The sequence below is a fragment of the Hordeum vulgare genome, chromosome 1H (assembly GCF_904849725.1).
Source record: "Hordeum vulgare subsp. vulgare chromosome 1H, MorexV3_pseudomolecules_assembly, whole genome shotgun sequence".
Taxonomy (NCBI): Eukaryota; Viridiplantae; Streptophyta; class Magnoliopsida; order Poales; family Poaceae; genus Hordeum; species Hordeum vulgare.
The window spans coordinates 84,486,268-84,502,666 of NC_058518.1; the positions used below are offsets into that span (position 1 = coordinate 84,486,268).

The following is a 16,399-nucleotide window of genomic DNA, read 5'->3' on the forward strand; positions in this document are numbered from 1 at the left end:
ATTTGCAGAGGTGCCAGAGCTCAAGCTTTGAAAACAGAGATAATAATTTTGGGTGGCATGCTTTCATTGTCAATGCAATGACTAAGAGTTTTCACCATCTTCCACGCTACACATGCTATAGGTGGTTCCCAAACAGAAAAGTAAAGTTTTGACTCCCCCACCACCAATCAATCACACTCCACGACTAGCCGAATTCTCGGGTGCCGTCCATACCAACATCAATCCAGGGGGAGTTTTGTTTGCAATTATCTTTTCGATTTGAGCATGGAACTGGGAATTCCAATTACCGGCCCCTTTCTCGTGAATGATAGTGAATAAACACATATCGAGGATAACACGCCTAGCATGGAAGATACTGATAGCCCCCTGTCACCACATGAGCAGTTCGGGCATGCAAAGCAGATTATTTCTTGAAGGTTTAGAGAGTGGCTCATGCAAATTTACTTGGAACGGCGGGTAGATACCGCATATAGGTAGGTATGGTGGGCTCATATGGAACAACTTTGGGTTTATGGAAGTGGATGCACAAGCAGTATTTTCACTTAGTACAAGTGAAGGCTAGCAAAAGACTCGGAAGCGACCAACTAGAGAGCGACAACAGTCATCAAAATGCATCGAGATTAGCTAACATTGAGTGCAAGCATGAGTAGACATAAATCACCATGAACATGAATATCATAGAGGCTATGTTGATTTTGTTTCAACTACATGCGTGAACATGCGCCAATTCAAGCCACTTGTATCATTCAAAGGAGGATACCATCCTATCATACTACATCATAGTCATCTCAAAATTCATGTTGGCATCCAGGACAAACCATTATAAGCTCCTAGCTAATTAAGCATGGCATCAGAAACTATGATCTCTAAGTTGTCATTGCAAACATGTTTCTCTCACAACAAAGCTAAATCAGGAACGATGAGCTAGTCATATTTACAAAAACAAAATAGATCGAGTTCATACCAGCTTTTCCACGCTCAGTCACTTCATCATATGTCATCATTATTGCCTTTCACTTGCACGATCGAACGATGTGAACAATAATAAGCATGCTCGTGCATTAGACTAAGATGGAATCTGCAGGCAAACACAAAGGAGAAGACAAAGTAATATGGCTCTTTGACAGCTAAACAGGTATGCATGCGAGAGCCACTAAACATTGTAACCATGGTCTTCTACCTTGACCCAAAGAAAAAGAAAACCATTTACACAGGAAAGCTCCCAACAAGCAAAAGAAGAACAAGAAAATATTTTTGGGTTTTTCTCAAACTAGACAAACATACGAAAAGAAAGTGAGAGAAATAAAATAAACTAGCATGGATGATACAGTGGCAAAGTGTGAACACCGACTAACAAAGTGAAAGTGTAAGCAAGAATATAAAGTCGATGAGAAACACGTACTCCCCCAAGCTTAGGATTTTATCCTAAGTTGGTCTACTCCCAAGGAGGGAAATAACCAGCTCCGGGGTACTCCGGAGTGTACTGAGGGTGCCACTGCTGTGTGAGCTCCTCTGGCTCCCACTAATAAACTGGCGTCTGGTATTCGACTGTGGCTCGGGCACGGGTACCTGTGGTTGGGCTATGCCCCAATATGCGTAGATGTCCGAGGGCATAATAATGTACCTGCCTGCATGAAGATTGAACAAAGAAGGAGCAGACAAAGTAATAGTCTCATGAGTACCCTGACTAAATACCAGGTTATAAATCATCCTTCTATTTATATCTCTATCAACAAAGTCGTGGCGAACCATGCTATCATAATCTAGATATCTCTCGGGAAGAAGAATCTCTTCTTCCTCGTCCAGTCTAATAGGTATCTCAAAGTGTCTGGCAAGACGGGTAGCATAGATACCTCCATAGACAAAATCTTTAGAACTGTTCGTGTTCAACCGTTGAGCTACTATAGCGCCCAAGCTATAAGTTCTATCATTATAAAGGGCTTCACGCAAGACCGCAAGATCTGGGGAGCTAAGGGACCCAACTTTCCCATAGCCAATCAAACATTTTCCCACGAATAGTGAGAAGTACCAAAGCACGGGAAAATGTATGCTAGCAGCTCTGGCGCAAGACACTCCTCTCTCCTCTCCTACAACAATAGTATCGATGAAGGCCTCCAAGTCCCGTGGACGAGGTTCATGAATATCCCCAACAAAAGGCAATTTGCAAACATTGCAAAATCCTGAAGTGACATGCAGTCGGGGATATCATATAATTTGAACTCAACCATAGGAGGATTCTTCCTTGGATAGAAGTTAAAGCTCTACACGAAGATATTAGTGAGGAGGAGGTATTGCGGACACTTATCTTCAACGAAGGCGGTAAGGCCTGCGTTCTCCAGCAAGTAGTAAAAGTCCTCATAAAGTCCGGCGGCGCGTATGTACACATCGCTTGGCCCATCGCACGCTCGAACTTCTGCAACTCGAGGGACCGGATACTTGGGCTTCTTCTCACTTCCATCATCCTTGGGGTCATGCTACTGTGACAACAGACCTTCCCTGGCAACGGCGCCAGGAATCCTGCTGCTACGGCTACGCCTATAGGGACTTCCTTGGCAAATATGCAAAGGATTTCCCCGCGGACTTGGAGCCTTGCGTTGGTGTTCCCTTGAAGAGGAAAGGGTGATGTAGCACAGCGGCAGTAAGTATTTCCCTCAGTTTCAGAACCAAGGTATCAATCCAGTAGGAGGAGAGTTCAAGTCACAAGTACCTGCACAAACACAAAGAGCTTGCACCCAACGCTATGAAGGGTTGTCAATCCCTTATAGATTGTTTGCAAAGTGAGAACTGAAAGAAACAAAGTAAACAAAGCAAAGTAAAAGTGAAAGTGGAGACGATAGTTGTGAATAGACCCGGGGGCCGTAGTGTTCACTAGTGGCTTCTCTCATGAAAGCAAGTAGGCAGTGGGTGAACGAATTACTGTCGAGCAATTGATTGAACCGCGCAAAGTCGTGACGCTATCTAAGGCAATGATTATATCTATAGGCATCACATCCAAAACAAGTAGACCGATACTTTCTGCATCTACTACTATTACTCCTCACGTCGACCGCTATTCAGCATGCATCTAGTGTATTAAGTCCAAAAGAACAGAGTAACGCCTTAAGCAAGATGACATGATGTAGATGGACAATCTCATATCTACGATAAACGCCCATCTTGTTACCCTTGATGGCAACAACATGATGCGTGCCTTGCTGCCCCTTCTGTCACTGGGAAAGGTCACCACACGGTATGAACCCAAAACCAAGCACTTCTCCCATTGCAAGAATCATAGATCTAGTTGGCCAAACAAAACCCAAGACTCGGAGAGACTTACAAGGATATCAAATCATGCATATAAGAAATCACCAAAGACTCAAATATAATTCATAGATAATCTGATCACAAATCCACAATTCATCGGATCTCGACAAACACACCGCCAAAGAGGATTACATCGGATAGATCTCCATGAAGATCATGGACAACTTTGTATTGAAGATCCAAGAGAGAGAAGAAGCCATCTAGCTACTAACTACGGACCCGTAGGTCTGAAGTGGACTACTCACGAGTCATTGGAGAGGCGATGATGTTGATGTAGAAGCCCTCCAACTCAAAAGTCCCCTCCGACAGGGCACCGGGAAGGGTCTCCAGATGAGATCTCGCGGAAACGGAAGCTTGCGGCAATGGAAAAGTGTTTTCGTGGATGCCCTGATTTTTTCTGGATTTTTAGGGAATCTATAGGCCAAAGAGCTAGGGCAGGGGAGCGCCAGGGAGGCCACAAGCCTGGTTGCCGCGGGCCCCTGGCCGCGGCAACAGGGCTTGTGGGCTCCCTGTGGGCCCCCTGCCTTGGCCCTCAAGCCTCCCGATGTTCTTCCGTTCTGGAAAAAAATATTTTGTGGATTTTATTCCGTTTGGACTCCGTTCCAAATCAGATCTGAAAAGAGTAAAAAACACAGGAAAAACAGGAACTGGCACTTGGCACTGTATTAATAAGTTAGTCCCAAAAAAGATATAAAAGGTAAACAAAACATCCAAAGTTGACAAGATAACAGCGTGAAACCATCAAAAAATATAGATACGTTTGAGACGTATCAGGTCGCGGCTTGAAGAGCCTCTTAAGAACCTCCTCATCTTTTCCTTTTTATATCTCTAAAAATTTCTGAAATTTTTAGTGACACTAAGGAAAAGTGAACAAGGCTCAACAAAACTCATAACAACTACTCCCACAAGTGCCTAGAGGCCATATTACGCATCAAAACTACTTGGGACCAACTAAAATTAGCATGCAAAGCTCAAGAACAAGGTCACCAAGGCAGCAAAAATACACAAAGTATAAGGCACTAGAGCAAAAACTAATTGGACCAATGGAGGAGTCACTTACCAAGGAGTAATTTCCCCAAAACAGTTCGGAGAATGGTGCTTTGAGCAAGGAGATCGAAAATCCCAGCAAGAAGAGCAAGAACACGGGTTTGAGCTGCGAAATGATTTTTTCTGGAGGTACGAGAAGTAGATGGGAGCTAGAATGAGTGGATGGGATGCACGTGGCCCCCATAAGCCAGGTAGGCGTGGCCAGGGGGTTGCCCGCGCCTCCAGGGCTTGTGGCCCACTGGTGCAGCCCCTAGACTAGCTCTTCGTCTCAGTATTTTTCAAAAATTCCAGAAAAAATCATACTTGATTTTCACGACGTTCGGGAACTTTTATTTTCAGGGTACTTTTCTACGGGACGCTAAAAGCAGAAAACAGGGAAAACTAAACTAAATCTCTAATTTTTTTCTAAGCAACCGAAGGTGAAAGCTTCGAACAAAGGTTTGTGACTCCTCGATTCATCCATCTCATGGTCATCGAAAGAAATCCGTCAATGAGGTTTATCAAGTCTCCTCGACAAACCTTTTTCGAATTGCAAAGGAAGACGGAGAATTTTCGAATAGTTGCTGATGCAACAAAAGACCTTCCAACGGTGCTAGAAATACGTGCTGACGGGAGACTGTTCTTGTCTTGATTCTCCTCAGCAAAGGCACCAGGAATCCTTCTGCTACGGCTACGCCTTTAGGGACTTCCTAGGTAAATATGCAAAGGATTTGCCCGTGGCCTTGGAACCTTGCGTTGGTGTTCCCTCGAAGCGGAAAGGGTGATGTAGCGCAGCGGTGGTAAGTATTTCCCTCAGTTTTGAGAACCAAGGTATCGATCACAAGTACCTCCACAAACACAAAGAACCTGCACCCAATGCTATGAAGGGGTTGTTAATCCCTTATAGATTGTTTGCCAAGTGAGAACTGAAAGCAACAAAGTAACAAAGCAAAGTAAAAGCGGAGGTGTAAACAATAGGTGTGAATAGACCCGGGGGCCTTAGTGTTTACTAGTGGCTTTTCTCATGAAAGCAAGTAGACGGTGGGTGAACGAATTACTGTCGAGAAATTGATAGAACCGTGCAAAGTCGTGACGTCATCTATGGCAATGATTATATCTATAGGCATCACGTCCAAAACAAGTAGACCGATACTTTCTACATCTACTACTATTACTCCACATGTCGACCGCTATCCAGCATGCATCTAGTGTATTAAGTCCAAAAGAATAGAGTAACGCCTTAAGCAAGATGACATGATGTAGATGGACAATCTCATATCTACGACAAAGCCCACCTTGTTATCCTTGATGGAAACTACACGATGTGTGCCTTGCTTCCCCTACTGTCACTGGGAAAGGTCACTACACGGTAAGAACCCAAAACCAAGCACTTCTCCCATTGCAAGAATCATAGATCTAGTTGGCCAAACAAAACCCAAGACTCGGAGAGGCTTACAAGGATATCAAATCATGCATATAAGAAATCAGCAAAGACTCAAATATATATCATAGATAATCTGATCACAAATACACAATTCATCGGATCTCGACAAACACACCGCCAAAGAGGATTTCATCGGATAGATCTCCATGAAGATCATGGAGAACTTTGTATTGAAGATCCAAGAGAGATAAGAAGCCATGTAGCTACTAACTACGGACCCGTAGGTGTGAAGTGAACTACTCACGAGTCATTGGAGGGGCGATGATGTTGATGAAGAAGCCCTCCAACTCCAAAGTCCCCTCCGACAGGGCACCGGGAAGGGTCTCCAGATGAGATCTCGCGGAAACGGAAGCTTGCGGCGACGGAAAAGTGTTTTTGTGGAGGCCCTGATTTTTTCTGGATTTTTAGGGAATATATAGGCCAAAGACCTAGGGAAGGGGGGTGCCAGGGAGGCCACAAGCTTGGTTGCCGCGACCTCCCCCCTGGCCGCGGCAACAGGGCTTGTGGGCTCCCTGTGGGCCCACTTGTTTGGCCCTCAAGCCTCCCGATCTTCTTCCGTTCTGGAGAAAATCATTTTGGGGATTTTATTCCGTTTGGACTCCGTTCCAAAATCAGATCTGAAAAGAGTCAAAAACACAGAAAAAACAGGAACTGGCACTTGGGACTGAGTTAATAACTTAGTCCCAAAAAAGATATAAAAGGTAAACAAAACATCCAAAGTTGACAAGATAACATCGTGAAACCATCAAAAATTATAGATACGTTTGAGACGTATCAAGCATCCCCAAGCTTAACTCCTGCTCGTCCTCGAGTAGGGAAGTGATAAAGAATGAATTTTTGATGCTTTCATGCTACCTAGCATAGATGTCCTTTGTAACTCCTCTTATGTGACGTGAATGTTCAGATCCATTAGATTCAAAACAATAGTTTGCTATTGACGTGGAAACAATAATACTTCAAGCAAACTAGCAAAGTAATCATGAACTTTCAAAATAACAAGACCAAAAGAAAGTTATCCCTACAAAATCATATAGTCTGGCTATGCTCTATCATCATTGCACAACGAATTTAAATCATGCACAACCCCGGTATTGGCCAAGTAATTGTTTTCACACCTTTACTTTCTCAAACCTTTTCAACTCTCACGCAATACATGAGCGTGAGCCACGGTTTTAGCACTATAAGTGGTGTGGAGTGTGGTGGAGGTTGCAAGACAAACAAGAAGAAGATGGTCACATTAACTAGGCATATCAATGAGCTCTGGAGATGCTCATGAATAGATATCAATGTGAATGAGTAGGGATTGCCATACAAATGATGCACTAGAACTATGAGTATGTGAAAGCTCTTAAAGAAAACTAGTGGGTGTGCATCCAACTTGCTTGCTCACGAAGACCTAAGGCAATTTTGAGGAAGCCTATTATTGGAAGATACAAGCCAAGTTATATAATGAAAATTTCCCACTAGCTATATGGTGGTGACAAAATGAGAGACTCTCAATCATGAAGATCATGGTGCTTAATATGCACAAGTGTGGAAAGGTGGTAGCATTGTCCCTTCTCTCATTTTCTCTCATTTTTTGGATGGGCTCTTTGGCCTCTTTATTTATTTATTTATTTTGGTGGGCATCTTTGGCCTCTTTTATTTCCTCACATGGGACAATGCTCCATCAATGATGATCATCACACTTACAACTCAAAACTTAGAGCAATGATGACTCTATATGAAATGCCTTCGGTAGTGTATCGTGACAATGATCTAGCATGGCATAGACATAAATGGAAACATCATGCTAGCTAATTATGATCATGCAATGGCAATGTAGACGTGGTGGCACATGTCATGGTGGTAGTTGCATGGAAATATATCGGAATGACTTTGAAAAAGCCATAGTAGGTAGGTATGGTGGCTGTTTTGAGGGAGGCTAATGGTGGGTTTTGTGCACCGGCGAAAGTTGCACGGTACTAAAGAAGATAGTGATGGTGGAAGGTGAAAGTGCATCTAAACCATGGACTCAACATTAATCATGAAGAACTCATATACTTGTTGCAAAAGTTTTATTAGTAAACGAAACAAAGCAATCAAGGCATACTCCTAGGGGAAGGGTTGGTAGGTATAAACCATCGCGCGATCCCGACCGCCACACAAAGGTTGACAATCAATAGACTAGTCATGCTCAGACTTCATCACATAGCGGTTCACCATACGTGCATGCTATGGGAATCACTAACTTCAACACAAGTATTTTTATATTCACAACACCTTACTAATATAACTTCAATATTACCATAACCACAACTCAAAACTAGTTGAGATGAATCAAACTTCTCTAACTATTCAATGCACATGAAGGTGGAAGTTTTCGCATCCCTTTGGATAACTACCGCTTTGAGACTACTTTCATAGCATAGATCAACTACCAAGCCATGCACCGCCGTGCTCTAAAATATATAAGTGAAGCATACAGAGCAAAATCAACTAGCTCAAAAGATATAAGTGAAGCACATGTGAGCTGAATTGTCTACCAAAGGATATAAGTGAAGCTCGACAAAATCACGGTGAGTGCATGTCTCTCTATCTAGGTGTGAAGCAAGGATGATTGTGACACAACAGAAATAAAAGACTCCTACGGTACAAGATGCTCCAAGCAAAACACATAACATGTGGTGAATAAAAATATAGCCCCAAGTAACATTATCGATGGATTGAAGACGAAAGAGGGGATGCCTTCCCGGGGCATCCCCAAGCTTAGGCTTTTACGGCATACTTGAATCTCTTGGGGTGCCTTGGGCATCCCCCAGGTTGAGCTCTTTCCACTCTTTATCTTTTTGTCCATAAGAACTTCACCCAAAACTTGAAAACTTCACAACACGAAACTTAAACAGAAACTCGTGATAACATTAGTATAAGAAAGGAAACCACCACTTCCTTAGGTACTGTAGCAAACTTGAATTCTACTTATGCTGATGTTGGGTTACTATATTTTCAATCTTCCATGGCTAATACCCCCCCGATACTATCCATAGTTTCATCAAAATAAGCAACCAACACAATAAAAACAGAATCTGTTAACAACAGACCCGTCTGTAGAAATCTGTATACTTCGTAAACTTCTCCTACTTCAAAAATTCTGAAAGATTACGACGGTCTGAAGAATTTGCATAGCAATCAGCAGCAAAAAGAATCAACTCAAAACAGAAAACAGAAAGAAAAAGGATAGATTTGTTGGGATGCCTCCCAACAAGCGCTATTGTTTAACGCCCTTAGCTAGGCATAAGGTGATGGAATCACGTATAGTCATCTTTGGTGCTCAAACCATAAGTAGCCCTCATCATAGATTCGTAAGGCAATCTTATTTTCTTTCTTGGAAAGTGCTCCATGCCCTTCTTTAAGGGAAATCGAATTCTAATATTCCCTTCCTTCGTATCGATGATAGCACCAATAGTCCTTAGGAAAGGTCTACCAAGAATAATGGGACATGAAGGATTGCACTCTATGTCAAGTACAATGAAATCCATGGGTACATAGTTCTTATTTGGAACAATAAGAATATCATCGATCCTTCCCATGGGTTTCTTGACATTAGAACCCGCAAGATGCAAATTAAGAGAACACTCTTCAATCTCATGAAACCCAAGAATATCACATAAAGACTTAGGAACCGCGGAAACACTAGCACCCAAATCACACAAAGCATTGCACTCATAGTTTTTGATCTTGATTTTGATAGTAGGTTCCCACTCATAATGAAGTTTTCTAGGTATAGAGACTTCTAGTTCGAGCTTCTCTTGAAGAGATTTCATTATAGCATGTACACTACTAGGAAAAGGCTTGCTAATGGCGCACCTATTTTGGCTACTAATGGTGCACTATAGGTACGCCACTAGCATCACGCCATTAGATTTTTTTACTAATGGCGCACCACAAGTGCGCCATTAGTATCTGGTATACTAATGGCGCACCAGGCAGTGCGCCATTAGTATTTCTCACGGTGCGCCATTAGTATCTGGTATACTAATGGCGCACCAAGTAGTGCGCCATAAGTATAGATCCCGGTGCGCCATTAGTATAGATCCCGGTGCGCCATTAGTATAGATCCTGGTGCGCCATTAGTATAGATCCTGGTGCGCCATTAGTATAGCTTATGGTGCGCCATTAGTATGCCTCCCAGGGCCATATTTACCCATATGCTCTGGCTTACTAATGGCGCACTAGTTGACGATGCGCCACTAGTGTGCTTTTGAAGTGCCCCACTAGTGTGCTGAGTGTTGCGCCACTAGTATGAATATTAGGTATTTATTTTATTTTTTCTGATATTTGCACAGGTTACAAAACATACTAGATCAAGAAAGGCGCGCGTTGCCGCGCCCATACATTTTAAAAATGGATTGATAGGATATTTGTAAATATATAGAAACAAAACATGTAGACAGGTTTGTAAAATTTTGGTCGGTAGCAGCCAAGGAGTGCAGTAGTTGAGCAGTAGGTCCCCAGAAAGAAGGCCTATACACTATCACATTATGAAGAACTATCTGTCAAAGGATCAAAGTAGTGTCCGCCACTCTGTGCAAACAACCATGCCCTGAACGTAAAGCTCCTTTGCAAACTCTGGAGAAGGCGGGCTTGCTCTTCGGTGTCGGCACTAAGCTAGGGATCAACCTTGTCATCGAGATCAAGGTTGACGATGTTGTCGTTGTCGAGCTCGTCAGGCTCGGGGGTGAGTTCACACATGTTCATCGTTGTGGGTGGTCCTCCTCGTCCATGAAGTGTGCCTGCAGCTGTACCCTGTGAATGGATTATGAGCATAATCATCCTAGCATACAAATTCTCTCAAGGCAAAGCTTGACAACATAAATTCTATCTACCACAGTTTGAGCCACTACAAAGAAATGCAAAGGAGTAGCTAATCAGATTACAAATATCAAGTCATGGTGGTTATCTTAATAACAAAAATACTTGCTGTTAACAGTGAATTGACTAACTAAAGCCACATCAGGCATCACATACTGCTAGTGCTGCTGCTAAAGTTGGAGTCTGGCATAAAACATATTCAAATACATACTATACACAACACAAGAAAAAGAATGTGCTGATAATGAGACAACAACTCATCTCATCTTTTCAAATCTCATACTAGACACAGAGAATTTGGTGTAATACTGAAAATAAGCAACACCCCCAGGTAACCGATGGCAGGGACATGCAGAACATGAGAGAGAGGGAGCATAGTGGGGGATGATACCTTGGCGAGCTCCATTTTGTCGGCACTTGGGTCGGAGGAGCAGCGGGAGAGTGGCGCCCAGGGAAGAGGCCCAATTGGAACTTCAATCTTGCTTGACTGTACAAGTACGTGGAGAAAATTTAACATAAAATTAATAATCAGACCAGTATACCTTCATGAATGTATCCAAATTCCTTTGTTCATATCATGCAGCCTCTTTTTAAAAATGTTTTAAAGTGTTAGGTGAATGCATTCTTTATTTTATAACTATGGCGTCGTTCACCAATTTTTTGTCCTGTTTTTCTCTTAGCTCAACTATGGCGTCGTTCCTTTCCTGTCGCGTGCTCACAACAACAGCAACTCTTGGCCCAATTTTTGATTTTATCTGTTGTTGCTGTTGTTGCAAAAAGAAAAGAAAAGATGTCAACGTTGTAGTACAGATCTGATTGATTCTGAAATAGACTAGCTTCGATAGAGAAGGATACCAGCATATCCAATTGAAGGAGAAGATTAGCCGCTAAAACCCGTTGCTCAGGTTCAGTTTGATGGAGGCAGGCCACCAATGTATGCATAATGGCAATGCCTCCTAGCTGCCGTATTTTTTGTAGCAAAGAAATTGCAGAGGACCTGAAGGTTGACACAATTGGACAAGTTATTATGGTAAAGATTTAACAATTGAGCCTTATCAGGGTGTGGATCATACCGAGGAATCTGAAAAACCATTTTTCTTGTGCTTCTACATTATTTTGTGTGGAACATTAAGGTGATGTATGCATAAGAAGGTAAGGGTGCCGGAAGCAGTTAATACTTAATCATCCTGTAAGAGCATGGTTATTTGGAACCACCAATAAAAATGAATAACAAGTATGAAGTCTGAAAATTAATAACATAATCACCTAGAGCAAAATGTGTTGGCAAAGGACGTGCAAGCTTGCGCAGGTATGTTAGCTCCTCATCTGCTAGTGTTGGCAAAGGACGTGTAAGCTTGCGCAGGTATGTCAGCGTTGCTTTCGTGTTTCCACTGGGGTTCAGGCGTAGTGCATCTTTCAAGGGGAACTCTCTGAATATCAGCTATGGACTTCTGACGATGTTTTATGTTTTCTAGATAACTACTTCATCTGTAAACAAAATGAATGTCTCCTTTTGTCCAAACAACTAGACCTCCTGATTTTATCTGATAAAAGGGAAGTCCAAAAAACAAAATTTGAGGCTTGAATCGAGCATGGTAGTTGTGTAATCGAGAAATAAAAATAGCTGATTAGTAAACAAATTTCACTCTGCGTTAAAATTCATATCAAAGCATAATTTTAGTAGGACACAATTGGTTGCCCTCACTCAGTAACTCTTAAGTCAATTAGAGCCTATGCGGAACAGAGCATAGGAACTGAAAAGACATGAGCAGGACAGAAATTGGATGCCATAACGTGTTCTGTCCTACATATACTGAGCATAAGAGATTGTTTGTTACAGCACGGGAAACCACATGAATTGTCTTCGGGGATTAGTTGCATGCCATAATTGTCATCGACAAAAAGAAAAGAAAAGAAATCCAGTAGGTTAGGCATAATGGAACATTTCCTTTGAAACTGAGTGCAGAGTAGCACACAAGAGGAAGAGGAAATATTATATCCTACAAATCAAACAACCTCTATGAGTTAAGAACTGAAGTCCTACAAAAATTTCGTTTAGTTGAAGAGGCCATTAAAAACTCAAAAGTGGCCAGAGAATGTTTCAACATTTGCAACTATTATTGGCAGATAATAGACCGTGTAGCTAATTGAGCACTCACACCAATCAAATACACTATCCCACAACAAAAATATTGGTAGACTCACCTCAAGTATCTCCCTTGCTCTGTCCATGCACCGCCGGAGCGGCTCGACGACCACACCTTAATGATTAATGTTCCAGCTTTACTACAAAATGTTCTCCTGTTCCATCGTGTGATCACATCCATCGCACGCCGTACATCCAACGGAGACTTTGGTTTTGGAGCTATCCATTGAATGGGCCGTCGATTTAATGCCCATCCATCTACTCTCATATCTGCATCTATCCATTCCATCTCATGTAAAGTACACGTCCATCCGGATCCGGTCCTTCCCTGTTGCTTCATCAATTTCTGCAGTCACATGCAAAATCACTTATCTTCGTAGAAAAAACCTAAAAACTTATCACATGTAAATTTCTACACCTTCAGTAATTATTACCTTGTATCAAGATCGTAGGGACAGTAGCCATACTTCAGAATTATCACTGAGCATTATCAGCAACAAGTAACAACAAGAGTCAAGAGAGAGAGCCTTGCACTGTTTGACCAGTCTTTCTTTGTATACCTTAGCCATGGCGCCTTGTCTTGCCAAAAAAAGAAGATAGATGCGGCTGCACTGCATTTTAGGAGTTTAGGAACCTACCACATGCTTTAGCAGCATACACATTTTTTCCTCGAGGAATTAGTATGTATCCATAGGTATACATAAATCTAGAGAGATTTTCTGCTGAGATCTGAGTATCTGATCAGTGTGCATGATCCTTACAAATCCGGTGCTGCACATTGACCAGTACTATGATTCAACTAAGAACAGCACATTAGAGCATCTACAGTTGGAGTGAGCAAATCCATTGATTGAATCTTGACCGCATCTCAAATACAAACAAGATAAATAAGCATCTGATGCCTAACTAGCAATGACTAGAAAGTAGTACCAAAAGGGTTTGGGATGCAGTATGACGCACCTGAGGGCGGCCTCCTCCCTGGCGTGGATGGCGGCAAGGTCGAGAAAACAGCCAGCCGGGTCGAGCGGGTCGTCGTACTTGCCGATGACGGAGAACTCCTGGATTTGTTCACCGACCTAAGAAGCGCATACTAACTTCAGAAAATTGAGGAAGTAAAATAAATCTATTCAGACTAAAAGAAATCCTAGAGGAATAATATTGTTAGCATTCCAAGATCTAATAAAAAAGGAATATCAGCATCAACAAGAAAATGAAACATTTATAACTAGTAATCATCCAAGGCTACCTTCACTATGTCACGAGGTGCAAACTGAATCTGATGTACTGTTCCCCTGAAACGACTTGTAATTTCAATGGTTGCTTTGTCGCTCTGTACCTCACAGAGCTGCTGAAACTCATCTACATGGTCGCCCTGCGAAATGAACAAGTGAAAGAACAAGTCCAAATTGAGATGAAACCAATACGTAACAAACACAAAACTGACAGGCTTGAGTTCGAATCGTGTGGCGCATTCTTCAGATTACGGTTAGTAGATCAGACTATATGCAATCAAACACCATCCCAATTTGAACAGTATGACTCCGCAAAGCATTTTGCCAAAGAAAAATGGAAGGATACTAGAAGAAAAATAATACTGCAAGTATGATACTATCAATTAAACATGAACAACTCAACACGCTAGAAAAGAAATAGCTTTCATAGGTGTCGCCTAGTAATTGACTTATGGTAATCCACTGTTAGTGTTTTGATTAGAACTGGGGTTATTCTACCATTGTGCTGCTATATCTCCTAAAGTGCGTCCACATAAATTCAATTTATCATATAATATGAGATATTATTTACTATTTGTTCTTGTATCCTGAAATTTGACCACGAGCACCTAGGCATCCTGTCACCCCAGGTTGCCTCGACTCGCTGTCACAAAACGGCTATGGGACAGACGATGTTCAAGCAAACACATCATTGATTAAGATCATTTCTGTAACACTGTCACACAATTTAGCAGAATCTAATCAACTGCTTTTAGAGCAATTTTATTTACAATTTGATAAAGCTATACAAATGTTATGGTAAACGGCAAAGTGGTACTTTGGACTGAAGGAAATCCATAGGAATTTGGAGAAACCAAATCATTTGGTATTTGATCCTACCTTTCCGAACAAAGAAATGGGCCCCTGAAATTTCAGGGGTGCTATTCAGCAATTCGATAGGAATCAAAACTAAAAAAAATACTAGAATCAACCTATACAACAAGGCCTGGGATCAAGTATAAAGAAATAAACGGCAATCTGGCGCAATGGTACATCATCTGCAGCACGAGATGAGCCAAGAACTGCTCTCACCTGTACAACGGATGAGCATCTCCCGGGCTGGCCTCGACGGACCCGACCATGAATTCGACTGCAAGAAGGGAAGCCAATCGAACTACCCAGAGGCTCCTTTCGGCCATCCCGGCGGTCGGGCGCGCCTGGGTTGTGCGCCGGAATGCCCATTGCCGGGGTTGACGATGTGAGAACACTAAATCCCAGCGACTGCGGGAAGGGACTAGCATGGTTTGTGTGGCTCCCAGCTGAATAAAAATACCCAGGCGGGACGGACGGGGGCGACACGGCCCGCGGCGACTTACCTTCCGCGAGGCCGGCGGGCTCGGAGGCCTTGGAGTTGTGCGCGGACGAGCCGCCGTGGCAACGCTCTCCCTGCGGCGGATGGCCGCGACGGCGTTGGCGGAGACGCATTTGATGGCGTCGATGTAGCGCTGCCCGGTCTCGTCGACGGCGGTGAGGTGCGAGCCGGAGCCGGAGGCGGGCTGGTCGGCCCCGGAGGCCGGGAAGAGGAAGACCCGGAGCTTGGCGGAGCCGTCGGGCACGGCGGCGGCCAGCTTCTCGTACTCCTCCAACATGTTCGATTTGGGGAAAATACTTAGCGCGCGGTCGATTTGGGGAAAGCTCGCCTGATATTTCGCTGTGTCCCCCGTTTTTAGTTACTAATGGCGCACCACCAACAGATGCGCCATTAGTAACTGTGGTGCGCCATTAGTAGTTTGCAAAAAAAAACCAATTTTTTTATAGTAGTGGCGCACTACTAACAGATGCGCCATTAGTAACCCTGGTTACTAATGGCGCACCAGCTGCTGGTGCGCCATTAGTAGTTTTGTAAAAAAAATAAAAATTAAAAAAATATAGTAGTGGCGCACCGAGTGTGTGGTGCGCCATTAGTGTCCATCACACTAATGGCACACCTCACATGGTGCGCCACTACTATATAATAGTGGCGCACTGCTTGTGTGGTGCGCCATTAGTATCTATATCATCTATAGCCCTTTTCCTAGTAGTGGTACGATATGCGCGGTAAAGGCTTTGCTTTGGCTATAAGCATGTGGAGAGTTTGAAATGGATTGCATCAAAGAAATGCATCCAATCAAGGAACAACTATCATAATTGAAGTCCTTAAAATCCAAAGTGGGAGTTTCATTACTACCCAAAAATTTGATTTCTTCTACTCCACTCTCCACACCTTTATCATCAAGATAGGTGGACTCCGAATCATTGGGGCATTTTTCAACCAAAGTGGATTCATATCCAGCCCCTTCATCAATAGGTTTGACACGTGAAAACAAATATTCAAGAGGAGACACGCCAAGCACTTTAAGATCTTCGTGATTTGCATCA

General features: G+C 42.9%; 1 protein-coding gene across 7 annotated transcripts; it reads right to left on the reverse strand.

Moving 5' to 3' along the window:
- Positions 1–10,161: 10,161 nt before the first annotated feature.
- LOC123425514 lies at positions 10,162–15,645 on the reverse strand. 7 transcript variants are annotated; one of them, XR_006621848.1, is made up of 11 exons: positions 15,358–15,645; positions 15,074–15,262; positions 14,017–14,142; positions 13,731–13,846; positions 13,205–13,376; positions 12,830–13,116; positions 11,891–12,168; positions 11,698–11,811; positions 11,480–11,621; positions 11,278–11,379; positions 11,020–11,111 (listed from the first exon to the last, which is right to left on the reverse strand). XR_006621848.1 is itself a non-coding variant. In XM_045109216.1 (6 exons), the coding sequence occupies exons 1-6, from the start codon at positions 15,628–15,630 to the stop codon at positions 10,497–10,499; spliced, it is 855 nt and encodes a 284-aa protein (XP_044965151.1). In that variant the 5' UTR covers positions 15,631–15,645; the 3' UTR covers positions 10,162–10,496. The 7 variants fall into 7 exon arrangements, 2 of the variants coding, with proteins under 2 accessions (XP_044965151.1, XP_044965160.1); XR_006621855.1 differs by lacking the exon at positions 11,278–11,379; XR_006621845.1 differs by lacking the exon at positions 11,020–11,111 and having other exon boundaries at positions 11,269–11,379.
- Between the last annotated feature and the right edge of the window lie 754 nt (positions 15,646–16,399).

Coding starts and splice junctions, on each gene's coding strand:
- LOC123425514 (XM_045109216.1), bottom strand. CDS start 15,630: ATGTTGGAGGAGTACGAGAAGCTGGCCGCCGCCGTGCCCGACGGCTCC. Junction 13,847..14,016: donor CACCTCGTGACATAGTGAAG/GTAGCCTTGGAT, acceptor TGCGCTTCTTAG/GTCGGTGAACAAATCCAGGA. Junction 10,552..11,015: donor ACAAAATGGAGCTCGCCAAG/GTATCATCCCCC, acceptor CACAGGGTACAG/CTGCAGGCACACTTCATGGA.